The sequence below is a fragment of the Arachis duranensis genome, chromosome 3 (genome assembly GCF_000817695.3).
Source record: "Arachis duranensis cultivar V14167 chromosome 3, aradu.V14167.gnm2.J7QH, whole genome shotgun sequence".
NCBI lineage: Eukaryota > Viridiplantae > Streptophyta > Magnoliopsida > Fabales > Fabaceae > Arachis > Arachis duranensis.
Window position 1 is genome coordinate 128529638 of NC_029774.3, and position 17484 is coordinate 128547121.

Genomic DNA, 17484 nt, shown 5'->3' on the forward strand with positions numbered 1-17484 from the left:
AATTAAGATAACCTAAGCTTAGGTACAAACAATAATACTTTTAAAAATTGTCGTGTATCTAAATACTTGTTATCATTGGTACTTAACAATACTATTTAGTATTTACTTTTTGTTATGGACAAATAAATGAGTGTAATATAGATAAATAATACTTCTACCAAGCAAAATCAAAATTTTAAAAGAATAGGGGTATGACAGTCATTTTGCGTGTTAATGGGTACACACCGGGAGGAGACGCCATATAAAGACGAGAGACGCCTCCCTAAATGTTCCGATTAACAAACAGTAAACAGCCATCATAAGAATCACAATACAACTAAAACACGAAAGGATTAATAGTCAGAATTGTATACCTCTGTTATCATCAACTAGGGTTCTTGCAAATGGACGCGACGACCACCGTGGTGCGATCGCCCTGCAAAGCGTCGATCCTCGTCGGAAGACCCAGCATATTGGCGCCCAACGGCTGCAGCTTCGCCCGCTTCGATTCCAATTTTCGCTTCTCTTCTTCCGCTAAGGTATCAAGTCAAATCCTAGCTGAAGTAGTCAGGGAAATGAAACCACCTCATCTCAAATCATATCATATCTTATGACGCACGATTAATTAATGCTCCGTAAATAGTTGCATTGTTAAATAGTTGTCAGTCCAAATTAGCATTCCATTATTTGATTGTTGTGTCGATATTTTGCAGCTATGCACTTCTGTTGCTATTCCCAAGCAAGGGCAACGGAGAGTGTGTGTTGGAAATAGAAGAGGCTTAGTAGTTAGAGCTTCATCGTCTCCGGAATCATCAGAGTCCGGTACCAAGATTGCTCCTCTTAAGCTGGAGTCCCCGGTCGGCCAGTTTCTCTCTGAGATTTTGATTAATCACCCGCATCTTGTCCCTGCTGCAGTAGACGAGCAGCTTGAGCAGCTCCAGACCGATCGCGATGCTGATGATCAGAAGGAAGCTCCTGCTGCTTCAGGCACTGATCTAGTTTTATACAGGTTTGTTGCATACTTGATGGCTGATGTGATGTTATGCTATCTTATTTTAGGTTCTTATGCACAAATGTTGTTTTATCGTGTTATTGCTTTGTTGCTAATAATTATCGCTAGTTGAATTCTTGCTTATGGGCGTAATTTAGATGAAAGAAAAAAACTCTTATGCACTATATATGCTTTATATTATGTAGTATAATTATAAAGTATTATAAAACCTTTTTACAGCACATATTCAATTTTTATACCGCCCTTATTTGTTTATTGTAGGCAGAGAGAAGCTTTTACTATGTTCCTCATAAGGCTATGTTTGGCAGACACTTAAAGATTTTAGGGGAAGAAAGTTTCATTGGAAAAAAATTATGGAATAAAAATTAAAGCAGTAAAATACTGCCAAAATTAAAGCAGTAAAATATTGCCTCATTAAAATATTTAGTTGTTGAATTGTGTGTGTGTGTATGTGTGTGTGTGTGTGTGTTTAGTTATGATCCCTAAAAAGATTAGTTTTTAAAAATGGAAACTCAATATCATGGACTACATTTGTAAAAGCAATTTATGTATTCATGAATATCACCTTTAAAGGAGATAGGGATTCCATGGATAGGATGGAAACATGGAGTTGTTTACTTTCCCTTGCTGTTCTCTAAATTTGAAAGCTTTTTGAAATTTTAAGCCTCGGAGTTGTTGACCAATGACCAATGTGGTGGCTTCAAAAATTTTCCAGGAGAATAGCGGAGGTAAAGGCTAATGAAAGGAGGAAGGTTCTGGAAGAGATCTTGTATGCGTTGGTGGTGCAGAAATTCATGGATGCCAATATTTCTCTGATTCCCTCCATCACCCCTGATCCATCTGGAAGAGTTGATTCATGGCCAAGTGAAAATGGAAGACTTGAGCAGCTTCACTCTGTTGAAGCATATGAGATGATCCAAAACCACTTGAGTCTCGTCCTGGGTAACAGAGTAGGAGATTCAATGACTGTGGCTGAGATCAGTAAACTAAGGGTAGGGCAGCTCTATGCTGCATCAGTGATGTATGGTTACTTTCTTAGGCGAGTTGACCAAAGGTTCCAGCTGGAGAAGACAGTGAAATTTCTTCCAAGTGCTGCAGAGGATAATAATGTTGATCAAATTGTCATGGGCGATACAAGACATGCTGGTGGTGAGGACACTCCTCAAGTTATGTCTCATCCTGAAGTCTCTGCTTTTCCTGGTGGTGATGTCAGTCCTGGTGGATTTGGATATGGGATAAAGCCAACCAGGCTGCGTAGCTATGTGATGTCCTTTGACAGTGATACACTACAGAGATATGCGGCAATAAGATCAAAAGAGGTTGTGAGCATCATCGAGAAACATACAGAGGCATTGTTTGGAAGACCTGAAATTGTTATAACACCCGATGGGGCAATTGATTCTTCAAAGGATGAAAACATCAAAATTAGCTTCGGTGGTTTAAAGAGACTTGTTCTAGAGGCTGTGACTTTTGGTTCTTTTCTCTGGGATGTTGAAAGCTATGTGGACTCGAGGTACCATTTTGTCTTAAATTAAGTTCTGCTTGCTCCTATATTTCCATAGGCAAAGTATGTATAACCTTAGTGACAAAAGTCCAAATATTGTTGTTTAGTGTTTACTAATTAATCTGTACATAGTATACAGTGATTTTTGCTCTACATTTCCCTTCCCTAACTAAGGAAATGTTGTCGTCATTTGTTTACTATAGCAAATCCTTTCACAAAATGGTAATTGCACTAATTTGGATTGCTGTTTTCCCGAACTTGTTTGGATATTAGTTTGATATTGGAACCCCTTGATTTGGATATGGCTTTTTGCCTACAAATCGATTGCTCTCAAAACTTGGGCATAGAATCCCTTGTACTAGGGTAGTAGTTGTGTTAGAAATATTGGACACCATCAACGGATTCTTAATTAGTAGTAGTAAAGCTTAGGGTTTTTCACCTTTCTAAAATAAAAATTATCATCTGAGAGTTCCAATTCAAAAATATTAACATCTGCCCTGTTGCAGCAGTATGTTTTGGTTTTTAAAACATAAATCAAAGCAAAGACACGTGTTTTACTTTTGATTTAAATTAACTACAAATCGCAAGTGTTTTTGTGGTTTGCTCAAAACTCATTAAGCCAGCTTTGGGATAACTAATTTTTATCTATTTTTTAAAAATGTAAAAAACCCAATAGCTTGTATACATCACATATCCAGAAAATATTGAATAATTGACTCTCCAATCCTAATACGATAAAATAAATGTTTTATTTTCTTCTACAAAAAAAAAAAAAAAAAATTTCTCTTATTCTTGGATGTTGGAGAGAGCAACTCGATTTCCAAGACTTTGAAGCAACATATAACGTTGGTTGTTCCGTGATGAAATATCTTGCATTCTTGACTATCAGTGAAAAGAAACAAAAATTTAGACGTATAAAAGACGCTAGCTTCAAAGCCTTTACAGTAGCAAATCTTTTCAATCCCAAGATTAAACACACTAAACGTTCATCAGATATGACATGAAGAACTGAATCCTAAAATATCACCTACTAATTTGCCGGGGTGTTGCCCATCTAAAATTCTAAATGGCTACCATGGAGCTATAAACGTTACATGGAAGAATATAAATCCTTTGACGAAGTAAATCTGTGCAAAATCTTGCCATAAACATCATAGAACTCAATGTCAGCATCTGTCTGAGTCAATTTAACAGACATGAAGCCTTGTCCGTCATAGAAGAAATTTACGCCTCTTTTGTGTGTTTCTTTGACGTCTCCTCTCCAAGCCTTTGATCCTGCCCCGCTAGTTAGGAATTGGATAGGGCTGCAAACAAGTTCATTCATTAGACAAATAAGCGCCTTTTTAAATGGTTGTTTTCTGTATAACTAGTTGCATACCATAGTTTTACCTTTCTGTATCACTTATGTGTTCTAGACAATGATCATGTCCATTCATGTAAAAGTCAACGTCATTTGCCTGAAAATTGATGTTAAAATCAACATAGTTTTAGACAGAGTAACTAGGAATTATTCTTCATGGAGGCAGGGAGAAGTAAGGATGATATGCATTTTCAGCTTTATGCTTACCTGAAGAAGTGGGAGAAGCTGCTTTCTAAGTTCTGGAGTATCACCGTGATGTCCAACACTACTGATTGCGTGATGACCAACAACAATTTTCCATTTTGCTGTTGATATGCTTAATGCCTGTTCTAGATCCTGGAACATGGTAATATTTTTCACCAGTGCACCACCACATAGATAATTTAGGCATCAATTCACTAAATTGCTTGGCTACCCTAGAAGCCCCATGTAATTATAATCTAATCATAATTCATACCTTGAGCAAGTTGGAAATATAAGATTTTGGTGGATTAATGCCCCGCCAATCATAGGTGTGTCCCTCGGGTTCAGTGAAGTACTCTTGAACGAATGGAGTGGTGTCTACAAAGAAAATCTCAACTAACTCTGCAGGAGAAGATGTAGTAACGTCTATGAATTTGAATGCCTAGAAGTAAAAGAAGACGGAAGAGAAAGTAGAGTACCTGAATGTACGATAAAAGACCTTAAACAAAGCCATCTACTATCGACCTCCCTCAGGAATGGGCTCAACTGGGCCATTGCATCGCCCCTATAGTCATGGTTTCCCAGCACTACGATGCATGGGTATTAATAAAGGTGAAGAAGAAGTAAGAGATGGGAGGAAGAGGTGCAAGAACGAAGAAGAGGTTTTTACCGGTATACCATTGCGTTTGAAGACTCTTTGCTGTGTAGATATTAGTGAAAGATTGTTGGAAGGCAGGGTCGTGGTGGCTGGTGAGTCCATCGTCGTAGAAATTGTCGCCGGTGGACACAACAAAGTCAATCTCAAGCTTGTCTGCGGCCTTTCCCATCTGGAAAGCAACTTGAGATTGGTTGTAAGCACCTCCTCTTCCCCAGTCACCCACCACCAAGAACCTTACAGACCCATCTTCATGTTTCGAAGGATGTGCAAACCTCTGCACATCATTATCACAACACCAACATACCCCAAAGCCTAAGCTTATTGCTATTATTGTTCCAATACTCAACATGCTCGCACGATATCCAAAGGGGACAAATTCCTTGTGCTATCTACTATCTCTGCGTTAAATATTTTTATATTTTAAGTAACTCTAACCTTCGAACAACAATATAGTTGCCTTGCATTCATCAGAAATTTAGCTAATCCACATTTAGTTTTCTTTCTTCTTTCAGAACCCGTAACAATCTCTCAATCAATGCTAAACAAAGTTTCGTTTCTTTTATTTTTATTTTTATTGTTTTGAACTTCTAAGTTCTAACCTTAAAACAAACAGACATTTTAAACTGTTCGGATGCAAAAGTAGCAGGCCCACAGGCCGAAAGCAAGACCCTGCGGCAGGCCCAGTGCATGGATATTTTATCTCTCATTCTTCATTTTTTTTAGAGAAAAGAACAATTTAGTCCCTGACCTTTTAATCCGCGGACATTTTCATTCCTGAGCATTGGAAAATACATTTAAATCCCTGACGTTCCTAAAAATAAGACCGATCAGTCCCTCCATCCATGAGCCACCCTCAGAGTGGACGGAAAACGCTGAGCTGGCTCCCCCTATGCTTACCTGGCTCAACGGCATTCCCACGTGGCACGTTAGTGGGATTGAGGTTTTGAAAACGGGACACATAAGTCCCTCTCACACAAGTAATTTTTTAGTAAAATGACTACATTGCCCTTAACCCTAATTCTATCCTCACCGACTCTCTCCTCTTCACCTGCGCAGCCCCCAACCCTCATCTCCTCACTCTTTCTGCCTTCCTAACCATACACACACAAAACAAATGCATTCACACACATGGAAGAGAGATCCGAGAAAGGGGATGCATCGCCGGTAGGGTGTGGGCCGCCGTCACGCCATCGTCAAGTTGGAGGGAGGAGCCGTCGGCGCCACGCCTCACCGTCGAATTCCCACGCCGTTGTCGCTGCCGCTCCTGAAGAGAGGCGCCGCTGGAGGGTCCTCGCCGCCGTTCTCGTGCTTCATCGTCGCCGTTTACCTTCCATCCAGCCCAAGCCACCGCACAAGGGAGCCAAGGAAGAAGTAGCTGCCACTATGCCATGCATCGTCGCCGACCTGCCTTGAAGTTGCCGTCGCGGATCAGATCTGAGGCGAGAGAGAGAGAGAGACACGAAGAAGGGAACCGCACGCTGCCATCGTCGCCATTACTGAAATCCGAACAAGTCTTCTCCTCATCACCAGCCGCTACCATGAAGGAACGACCCAAACAAATTTTAGTATTAGGGCAGCACTCAAAACGACGTCGTTTTGAGTGAGAGGGACTTATGTGTCCCGTTTTCAAAACCTCCATCCCACTAACGTGTCACGTGAGAACGCCGTTGAGCCAGGTAAGCATAGGGGGAGCCAGCTCAGCATTTTCCGTCCACTCTGAGGGTGGCTCATGGATGAAGGGACTGATCGGTCTTATTTTCAGGAACGTCGGAAATTTAAATATATTTTCCAATGCTTAGGAACGAAAATATCTGCGAGTTAAAAGGTCAGGAACTAAATTATCTTTTTTTTTATTAGTAAACCACAAAGAATGTTTTTATATTATTAAAGGGCAATGCTATGAGAGTTATTAAGGTTCTTGAATCACACTCTTGATACTGAAATTGCTATCCATCTATGATGTCAGAATTCCCAATCTCACTCTGACCAAAAAAAAAGAAAGAGCAATGCTATGATGTAGATAATCAGTTTTCTTTACACATCTCACCTGGGAAAGGTATGTAGAGGGTTCTCGTAATGAACACGTGGCAATCATAATAGTTAGAGGACAATCTATCTTATTAAATAAATTTTATGAATTATTTACAAAAGAAAAACCTGTTACGTACATGTGCAATTTTAATTTTATGTAAACCGTGGGAGCTAATCACAGTTTCTAGCTTGTATGTAAACTGTTGGAGGCTACAAGGTTTTATGGTTGGAAAAGGTTGGGCATAATCCGTGGCTACCTACCATGGATTATGAAGGAAAAAGTTAAGGCATAAACCGTGGTTGCTTCCCACGGTTTATGAAGAGGAGGACTTGAACGAAAACCTCTATAGATTCCCATAGTTTACATGCAAAGTATAAATTATATGATCAAAATTTTTAAAAACCAAATTTTTTTTTTATTCTTAAATTATATGATCAAATTTTTTTATTTAAATTAAAAAAATAAAATAAAGTTCACCAATATCTAGTAAAAAACGGATATGTAAATTTATTATTTTTTTAATTTTTAAACTAAAAAAGTAAATTTTTTTCTAATATTAAAAAAAATAAAAATTCTAACAATATAAAAAAAATAAAAAATTTAAAAATTTAAAATTTTTAAATTAATTTATTCTTAATTTGTGAACAAGCGCAGCTAAAAAAATCAATTGTCCGGATGTAGCATTATCCGTTGAATAAAAAAATTAAAAAATAAAAAATTTTAAAAAATTAAATTTCTTATTTTTGAATTTTTAAATTATATGATTAAATTTTTTTATTTAAATTAGAAAAATAAAATAAAGTCCACAAATATCTAGTAAATAACATATCTGTAAATTTCTTATTTTTTTAAGTTTTAAACTAAAAAAAAATATTTTTTTCTTATAGTAGAAATTAAGAATAAATTAATTTAAAAAATTTAAAATTTTTAAATTTTTTTATTTTTTGGATATTTTATGGAGTTTTTCATTTTTCTACTATTATAAAAAATTTATTTTTTAGTTTTAAAATTAAGAAAAATAATAAAGTTACTGATTTTTTGTTTACTTGATATTGCTGGACTTTATTATATTATTTTAATTTAAATAAAAAATTTAATCTTATAATTTAAAAATTAAAAATTAAGAAATTTAGTTTTTTTGAAATTTTTATTTTTTTAAAAATATTTTTGTTATTTTTTATTTACCGGATAATGCTACACCCGACAGTTGACTAAATTAATTTTAAAAATCTAAAAATTTTCAATTTTTTTATATTTTTTAGATATTGTTGGAATTTTTTATTTTTCTAATATTAGAAAAAAATTTATTTTTTTAGTTTAAAAAGTAAAAAAATAATAAATTTACAGATCTATTCTCTATTAGATATAGTTGGACTTTATTTTATTTTTTAATTTAAATAAAAAAAATTTGATCATATAATTTAAGAATAAAAAATAAAAAATTTTGGTTTTTAAAAAATTTGATCATATAATTTATACTTTGCATGTAAACCGTGAGAACCTATGGAAGTTTTCGTTCAAGTCCTCCTCTTCATAAACCGTGAGAAGCAACTACGGTTTATGCCTTAGCTTTTTTCTTCATAATCCGTGGTTAGTAGCCACGGATTATGCCCAACCTTTTCTAACCATAAAACCTTGTAGCCTCCAATGGTTTACGTACAAACTAAAAACCGTGGTTAACTCCCACGGTTTACATAAAATTAAAATTGTACATGTACGTAAGAGGTTTCTCTTTTGTGTATTCAGGTAAACAATTTACATAATTTATTTAATTAGGTAGATTGTCATAGTTAGACTTTACAAAGGTTCCATAATACATGTAAAATACGATTTTCGTGAAGAACTCTTTTGAGTAACTAACATTTAATTACTCAATTTATTATTAATTAGTAATTTTAATTTTTTAAATTATTATTAATTAATAATTATTTATATTTTATATTTTAAAAATATAAAATTAATAATTATTAATTACAATTATTTATAATTGACTTAATTGATTAGAAATTATTTATATTTTTTTGTAGATTATTTTTTTATACTATTAAAGATGTGAGATAAGAATTAATGATGTAATTTAAAAAAGATAATGATAAAATCGTTTAACTCTTCACCTCCTTCTCCTTTTTTTTGTTGTATCACTTGTATATAGTATTGTGTAATTTACTCATTTATTTATAAATGATCTTTTTGTGTTATTGACAATTTTCTGTACTTGTTCATTATCTTCCCAACTAAGTATTTATTTGGCTCTGAGATCAAACAAATGTCAATTAAGTGCTTGGATTCATTTTTTTGGTATGGGTATAAGACATGTCTTGAGATGATTCAAGATGCCAGTTTATATCATGCTGTAAATTGTATTGAAAATTTGAAATTGTTTTATTTTTTGCTTATCAACGGGCCAAATTATTACTTAGGATCGCTGATTGTACTTCTAGCGACAATTTTAATATAACAAAAATTTTACTGTCATCTTTTTTTTTTATCACCATTTTACATTTGACAAAACAGAGTATTAGCCTCTTTTCTTTGGTGTCATCTCATTTAAATATTTAATCTAATCATATTTGACTCTATGATTCCACTCACTAACTTATCTCTCCCCTGCGGACTCGCTGTTTCAAACTCTTATTTTTATTCTATGATGGCCTCTTCTACATCTTCAATTGAAATTGAATTAGAAATTGGATATGCAAATTTCACCCTTTCACTTCATGGATGTGCAATACCATCTTCTTTGTATACAGGATATAAACTGAAAATGAGTTACGCAAACATATAATAATTAATTTGGTAGATGATTTTTATTAGGTATATAGTTTTTCTTTTCTAATTAAAAATATTAAAATAAACTACTAACATTGTCCTTAATTTTTAAAGAGCTCAACAAAAATAATTAGATAATTATTTAAAAAATACATTAAAAAATTAAACCAAAATTCGATCTCAATAATTTTTCATCTTTTTAAAGTATTTTTTTATTAACAAAAAGTTTGTAAAAAAAAATTAGTTGGTGTAATCACTAAATTTTAAGTATAAAATGTGATTTTTTGAATCATATTTGTAAAAAATATATTAAAATTAAGTATTTTTTTATAATATATATTTAATATTATTAAAAGAGTAGTTTGAAAATTAAAAATAATTTTAGTTGTTTATCTAAAATTAAATACATATTAATTAAACTCTAACTAAAATATAATATATCTAACATTCAAACTATTTTGTCCTAGACCCTTTTGTTATCAACTATGAGTAATTTCGCATGAGGGAGGGTGATAGGGTGCTGGATTTTTGTTTTCATTTATTTCCTCATGTTGCATGATATGGGCAGTTGAGAAATGAGAATGTGTTAAAAAAATATTGCATGATATGATCATACAAACACTAAAACATGCACATAAAAATACAAATTATTTTGACTTTATAGGTGCAAATTGTAAAAATATTTCGCACTGTGAGAAGATGCGGAATGTGCTTAACTTTTGTGAGTAACTCATCAAAACCGGTTGCTAAACTATTGGTAATTAAATAAATAAAAAAAATTGACACTAACACATGAAGGGGTGAGTACGAGTTGTGAGTATCCGATTACCTATTCGAATTTAAACCGAATTAATTAAATTAGTTCTGGAACCAATGGATAATCGGGTCCAACTCGAACCAAATTAATAATTCTTTCTAGTAATCGATTCGGATAACGGTTTTGGTTGTGCGGAATCCAAACAACTCGTAAACTCGACCATATATTAATTAAATAAAAAAATTAAAAATTAAAAAATATATATGCCTTTTAATATGTTTGGATTTTAATATCTTTAGTATTTAATATGTTTGGATTTTAATGTGTTTAGTTTTGAATATATTTGGTGTTTAACATGTTTAGATTATTTTTATTAATGTTAAAAAAAATTTTAATGAATTTCTGTTTCATCGATATTTAATTATCCAAACTGAACCAATCTATTTTTAATCGGTTTAATTCAGTTCGAATATACACAAAAGAATAATATAAATTCAAACCAAACCGAACCAATTATAATTTAATTAGTTCGATTCTAATTTAATCTTAAATCCGAACCAACTCGGTCCGTGCTCACTCCTAAATATATGAGACAATGAGATGTAATTAGGATTTTGTATCGATAGTTATTTTTTTATTTATTTAATTTTTATTTTTTTACTAATGATAATATAGAATTAATTTTACTTGTATAATTTTTTTATCGTGGTTAAAATAAATTTTCTTTAATTAATAAATTTTATTAAATTTAAAGTTTTATTCTTTTGACTCAATGATATTTGTAGAAAAACCAACAAAAACCATTCACAAACATACGCATAAAATCATACATTTTTATTCTTTAAGTAAAAAATAGTAATAAAATTTCTTAACGGTGACGCTAAAATATTTTAATTTTAATACAAATTTTTTTTAATTTTGCTATTGAAATTTTTTAAGATTCCGAAGACCGTTTTAATACTTAATAGTTGAATTTTTAATTAATAAAATTTAATTAATGCTTTCTTAAAATAATTGAATTGTCATTTATTTCATTTTGGTTTGTTTATTTCTTTGAAAAAAAATTACATAAAATTAAAATTGCTGAGACTGAAAATTAATGTATTATGTATAAATATATGCTAACGTGCTTCTTAATTCATTTTTTTTGGTAATTATCAGTGTAAAAATAATTGAAATCAAATCAGTAAGAGATAAATTGCCAATAATAGTAATGCTTTATTTTTTCTATTTATTTTTTTTTATTTCATTTGTCACAACTCTCTCACTTTATTATATTCTTAAAAACTAATTTTCTTCTTTATTATGCAATTTCAATCTAAATATTGTGATTTCACTTCACTATTATATTTAAAATAGACTATTATTGATATTTATACTTTTATAGGCACTAAAACACATAAAACTCTCGAACTTTAAATTCCGCACAAAAAATTCAACAAAATACTAAATAAAAATATTTCTACAAATATAATTGGGTCAAAAGAATAAATTTTTTTAAATATTATAAAATTCAATAATTACAAAAATTTTCTTCTTTAACAATAATAAAAAAAACATCCAAGTGAAATTCAAATTTTAAAACACAATATCTATATATAATTTTGATTTAATTCGAATCTCAATCCTATCTTTTGGTTAAAAAAAAATAGATTTTGAAAAAAAAAATTATTTCAAACAGGGATTAACCTAATGTCATTCTTAGCCACCATTTTTTATGCCTCCATAAAACTCACCTAAATATAAACCTAATCTATTGTGTTACAACACACTTTCATAAGTTCTATGGGAGTGACTTGTTCTTCCTTATAAACTTCTTCACTCCACAACATATGTAAGAATATATAAATTAGTCCATGGAGGGAGAATACAAGAATAATACCCGTGTCTCTGTTGAGCCTAATGTATCCAAACAAAATAAGTTAACATCAGTGGTTAAAGAAGTGAGAAAGCAAGTATGTCTGGCAGGACCTTTAATTATGGTGAATCTTCTTAATTTCGCCATTGAGCTTATTTCCATAATGTTTGTGGGTCATGTCAGCGAGTTGGCTCTCTCCGGCGTTTCCATGGCCACCTCCTTTTCTTCTGTCACTGGTATTGGTTTAGTGGTAAGTTCCTTTTATAATTCGAATTTATTAAAAAATATCAAATAAATATAATCCCAACTGAACCATCCCAATGTTTTGTTCGGTGTTAGTTATGAAAATATTTCAACACGAAACCCGATTACTCCCCTCCATGGCATGGAAACTAGAAGTGATTACTAATTCATTGCGAACTGTTTCTATTGAATCAATAAACCTTGTGTTCAACTCCTTGTTGGTTTCATATAATGACAGATGGGAATGGCAAGTGCCTTGGATACCTTTTGTGGCCAATCATATGGAGCAGGACAGCATGGCATGTTAGGCGTACACGTTCAAAAAGCCATGCTTGTTCTTATCATCTTATGCATACCCATCTCTATTATTTGGGCAAACACAAAATCCATATTGATTTTATTTGGCCAAGATCACGAAATCTCCACAGAAGCAGGAAGATATGCTCAGTTAATCATTCCATACCTTTTTGCCTCCAGTGTTCTTCAGTGTCAGACTAAATTTCTACAAACACAAAACATTGGAGTTCCAATGATGCTCAGCTCTGGGGTAGCTACTGCACTGCATGCTGCTTTGTGTTGGGCGTTAGTGTTAAAATATGACTTAGGGAGTAGAGGAGCTGCCATATCAAATTGTATATCATATTGGGTGAATGTGTTGATACTTGCGTTATACATTAAGTTTTCTCCAAATGTTCACAAACTTGGACGGGGTTTTCAGTGAAGGCATTCCATGATATTCCTTCTTTTTTGAAACTTGCTATTCCTTCTGCTGATATGGTTTGGTAAGTTTCTATTAACGGTTGCTTTTCTCACCGTTATACTGTTCGAAATCCTCTACGAATGAGTTTTTGTTTGGTTCCCGTTGTGCCATTGTGCTGAACAGCTTAGAACTGTGGTCGTTTGAATTGATGGTTCTCTTATCTGGTCGTCTTCCAAATCCAAAGTTGCAAACATCAGTGCTTTCTATTTGGTTAGTTCCACATTTGATGTAGTTCTCACCATTCTTAGCTACTAGATCTTTACATGTTATTGTGGATATTGTTATTTGCACCGATATTAATTAATGTTGGGAATTACAGTGTGAATACAGCATCAACTATTTGGATGATCCCGTTTGGATTAAGTGGAGCTATAAGGTAACTTAACTACTGCTGCGTGCTGACGAATATTTAGAATTCTGTGACAACAAATGTCCGAGATCAAGTAAACAATTGTAATTGCATCATTGTTTGTTTGTGTTGCAGTACTCGTGTATCTAACGAACTTGGAGCTGGTAATCCTTGGTCTGCACGTTTAGCAGTGCGTGTAGTGGTAGTAGCAGCCATTATTGAGGGTATCCTGGTTGCAACACTGATGATAATGATACGCAACGTTTGGGGCCATGTTTACAGTAACAACGTACAAGTGGTTCGACAGGTGGGATTTATGCTGCCAATTCTTGCAGCATCCAATTTCTTGGACGGGCTGCAGGGTGTTGTCTCAGGAATTGTCAGAGGATGCGGTTGGCAAAAAATGGGTGCTTTTATTAACTTAGGGTCATACTATGTAGTTGGAGTTCCGTCAGCTATTGTGTTAGCTTTCGCCTTGCATCTTGAAGTAAAAGTACGTAAATACCAAACTGAAATCTATTGTTTTTATTTGTGGAAGGTCTTAATTAATTTAGATTGAGATATGGGCAGTACACCAAAAGGTAAATTAATTATAGGACAATTTACATAAATAAATTGTTTGTCCTTTAAATTTATGCAATTACATTATTTTAAATATGAAGACGTAAATACACTGTTTTATTCATTTTAATTTTTGTGTTCTTCCATTTGCATGTAATACACTGTTTCATTCATTTTAATTTTTGTGTTCTCCCATTCACATGTATTCGCATGTAATCTGATGTTGGCTATAGTAAATTATGTATTTTGGTAAGAAGCGATTTCTATAGATATATGAAACAATGTTACATCTTCATATTTGAAACAATATAATTGGATATTATTTTAAAAATTTGAATATTTATTTAAAAAATACATAAACCTTTTATATTAAAGTTGTACAAAATTATATCTTCATTTATTGCTTTTATTTTTATATTTATTTTAGTTGTCATACTTTGTCTTCTCATATAATATTTTTTTGAGTTGTAAGCAATTAAAAAATATTTTAAAAATGAATAAGAATAAAAAATACAAAAAATAAAAATTATTTTTATAATTATGATAGATTTGAATATACCTATTAAAAAAATGTGTCAAATTTAAATTTATTTGGGTTTAAAAAAATGAATGAGAATAAAAAATATTTAAAATATAAATATAAAATTATGAATTAATTTTATAATCATAATATATTAAAATGTATTTAGTAAAAAAAAGTAACAAATTTAAATTTATTTGAATGAGTTTTTGCTAATTAGTACGAGATATTATGAAAGAAGGAAAAGTATGAGGAGCCAATGGAATATTTATACAATATGTATAATGGAGGTTTATGGAGTATTAGAGATATAATCATTAGTGTTACCTTTTCTCATCAGCTGAAGTTTTTGGGATGAGCGGTATCATGACATAGTATTAAAGTGCTAGATCTAAAAGGTCAAGAGTTCGATTTTTGGTAAACCCAAAATCAATTTAATTTTTCGGAAAGATGTTTATTATCCAAGAAAGAAAGAGTAGCAGAGTCTTATAGTATGCATAAGAAGACCAAATAATATAGTAGTAAGACTATTAATATGTTTAAGTTATAGAATTTTAATATTTGTAATTAAAATTTTTTTAATTATTATTAGAGAAAAAGACAAATTGATCCCTGAGCAAACATTTATATTTAGTTAATTTTTAGGTAAGTAAATTACTAATATAAAATTATTAAAAAATATAATTTAAATATAATATAAAAAAATTTAAATATCAATTTTTTTATAATAACAATAGATACTCTACAGGGACTCTGGCTTGGAATTATATGTGCCCTTGTTGTTCAAGTACTTGGTCTGATGATCATAACTCTTCGAATTGATTGGAAGAAAGAGGTGTTTACTTTTTTTTTTCTTTTTAGTTTTTTCTTTGAAATTTTAGTTTTGCGTACTAGTTACTGAAATGGTTAAATTTGTTTCTTTTTGTAGGCAAGGATAACTAGCGAAAGAGTTAATAATTTAGGACAGACAAGTATTGAAAGAGTTAATAATTCATTTATCTAAAAGTTTGAGTTTATAGCATGTTACTTTTTTTTTTTAGCTTTTTCATGCAAGTAATTTTGTGTAAGTGATAATTTTGAACATACATTTATTTATCTATTTATATAAAAATTGAGTTTATAGTATGTTATTATTTTTTAATTTATATAAAGCGAAATTCAAACTCTTGATATTTATTTAAGTAAATTAATGATCTAACTACTAGATTAATACAATTTGATTACAATATAAAACTAATAAAATTCACATAAAATGAAACAAAAAATTTTATCCTGTTAATCAATTAAATTTAATATATATTATTACTCAATTAAATTAAAAAATAACGGTTATATATAATTAAATTTTACATAAAATTATAATAATAACAATTTTTAATTACAAATACTCAAAATATATATTATTTGACCTACTTAATCATATTATTAATTTTATTTTAGGAAAGGGGTTAATACAAATACCCCAAACAGAACAAACAAAACAAGGCTAAACAGCTCTTTTTAGGTTTGGTTTGATAAAATATTTTGAAGATGTGTTTGTGCTTCTTAAAAATTTAAATTTTTTATTTTGGGTTTGATAAATAAAAAAAGATCATATACTTGTGTTTGCACCTTTTAAAAATTAAAATATTTCAAAAACATCTAAGATAAAACTTTTTAAAATTAATTTATACTTTTTAAATTTTAAAAATCTAATATAACTTCGTATATTAACTAATTTTTAAATTTAATGTTTGTATTTATATTTATTATAATATTTTTAAATTTTAAAAAATAATTTTACCAAATATAATTATTATTACTTATATTTTTAAAAAATTATTTTTTAAAAATTAACTTTTATAGACAAATAAAAACTTTAGCAAGCCTTATTCTAAGAGTTCCACGAGAATCAGAAAGTAGAGCATGTGTAACATCAGAAGGTGGCCTCTCAAACAAATGATGACCTATGGGGAGCTCCTGACCTTTCTTAGCGAAGGTGTCGGCTACAACACTAGCTTCTCTAAGAGTATGGATACACTCCACCTTCTGAAGACGTCTCTCCAAGATTGCTATGTCTTCCAACAGTGGTTTGCACGGATGAGAGGCTGGACACCCATCTTTAATAAACTTAATGGAAAGACCAAGAATCAGATTCAACAATAAGGCGTTGGAAATTATGTGCATTAGCAATCTGAAGGCCTTTAACAATCTCCCAAAGCTCGGCATGAGTGATGGAACAACTTTCCACATTACACAAAAATCCAATAATATATCTGCCCAAGTGATTTCGGAACACCCCCCACAGCAGGCCGCACTATTATTGGAGGAGAGGAAAGAACCATCCACATTAAGCTTCACACAAAATCCTGGTGGAGAGACCTAACATATGAGCTGGTCGGAGCTTCTTGTAGCAAAATTTTGTTTGAAGTTATTCTTCAATGCAGTTTGAATGTCTTCAAACCGAGCTTGAATAGTACTAACAGTTGCAGCAGGGAGAAAACTCTTTCCTTCAGAGATGACGAGATTTCTATAGTACCACAAAGAAAAAGCTGCAACACCAAACCGGCAATTCCAATCACTCTTCGCTGAGAGATTACTAATGAGCCAATCTCTAGCATTGAGGTTGTAAAAGTTTTGAACAAACTGATGCGGATGAAGTAGATTCCATACTAATTTGGCATCAGGACAATCACGTAACACATGAAGGACGTCCTCTATGAGGTAGTTGTAGCGCGGGCAGCTAGCAGAGGCAGATAAATGTCTTCTTCTACTGATTGACATTTGTTAAAATAGCATCATTGGCGACTAACCAAAGGAAGGAGCGAATTCGCTCCGGACCGCTCCACTTCCAAATCAGTTTGAACTTTGAAGACTCGATCCGGCGTGCTTTGATCCTCCCGAGGCGAGTTGTAGGCTGATTTGAGGTTGAAGCGAGCCTTCTTTCTTTCTTTTTTTTC

General features: G+C 31.8%; 2 protein-coding genes and 1 pseudogene across 2 annotated transcripts; 2 read left to right on the top strand and 1 right to left on the bottom strand.

Annotated features, from left to right (window-relative positions):
* The first annotated feature begins 261 nt into the window (after window positions 1-261).
* LOC107481876 (UV-B-induced protein At3g17800, chloroplastic) lies at window positions 262-2752 on the top strand. The gene is made up of 3 exons (XM_016102222.3): window positions 262-518; window positions 693-988; window positions 1707-2752. Exons 1-3 carry the CDS (start codon window positions 384-386, stop codon window positions 2524-2526), a joined length of 1251 nt encoding a protein of 416 aa, XP_015957708.1. The 5' UTR covers window positions 262-383; the 3' UTR covers window positions 2527-2752.
* A 22-nt stretch (window positions 2753-2774) lies between these two features.
* LOC107481609 (purple acid phosphatase 17-like) lies at window positions 2775-5164 on the bottom strand. The gene is made up of 6 exons (XM_016101880.3): window positions 4709-5164; window positions 4518-4625; window positions 4313-4440; window positions 4063-4191; window positions 3885-3952; window positions 2775-3799 (listed from the first exon to the last, which is right to left on the bottom strand). Exons 1-6 carry the CDS (start codon window positions 5043-5045, stop codon window positions 3586-3588), a joined length of 984 nt encoding a protein of 327 aa, XP_015957366.1. The 5' UTR covers window positions 5046-5164; the 3' UTR covers window positions 2775-3585.
* Window positions 5165-12110: 6946 nt separating this feature from the next.
* LOC107481566 (protein DETOXIFICATION 16-like) lies at window positions 12111-15548 on the top strand (annotated as a pseudogene).
* Window positions 15549-17484: the final 1936 nt, after the last annotated feature.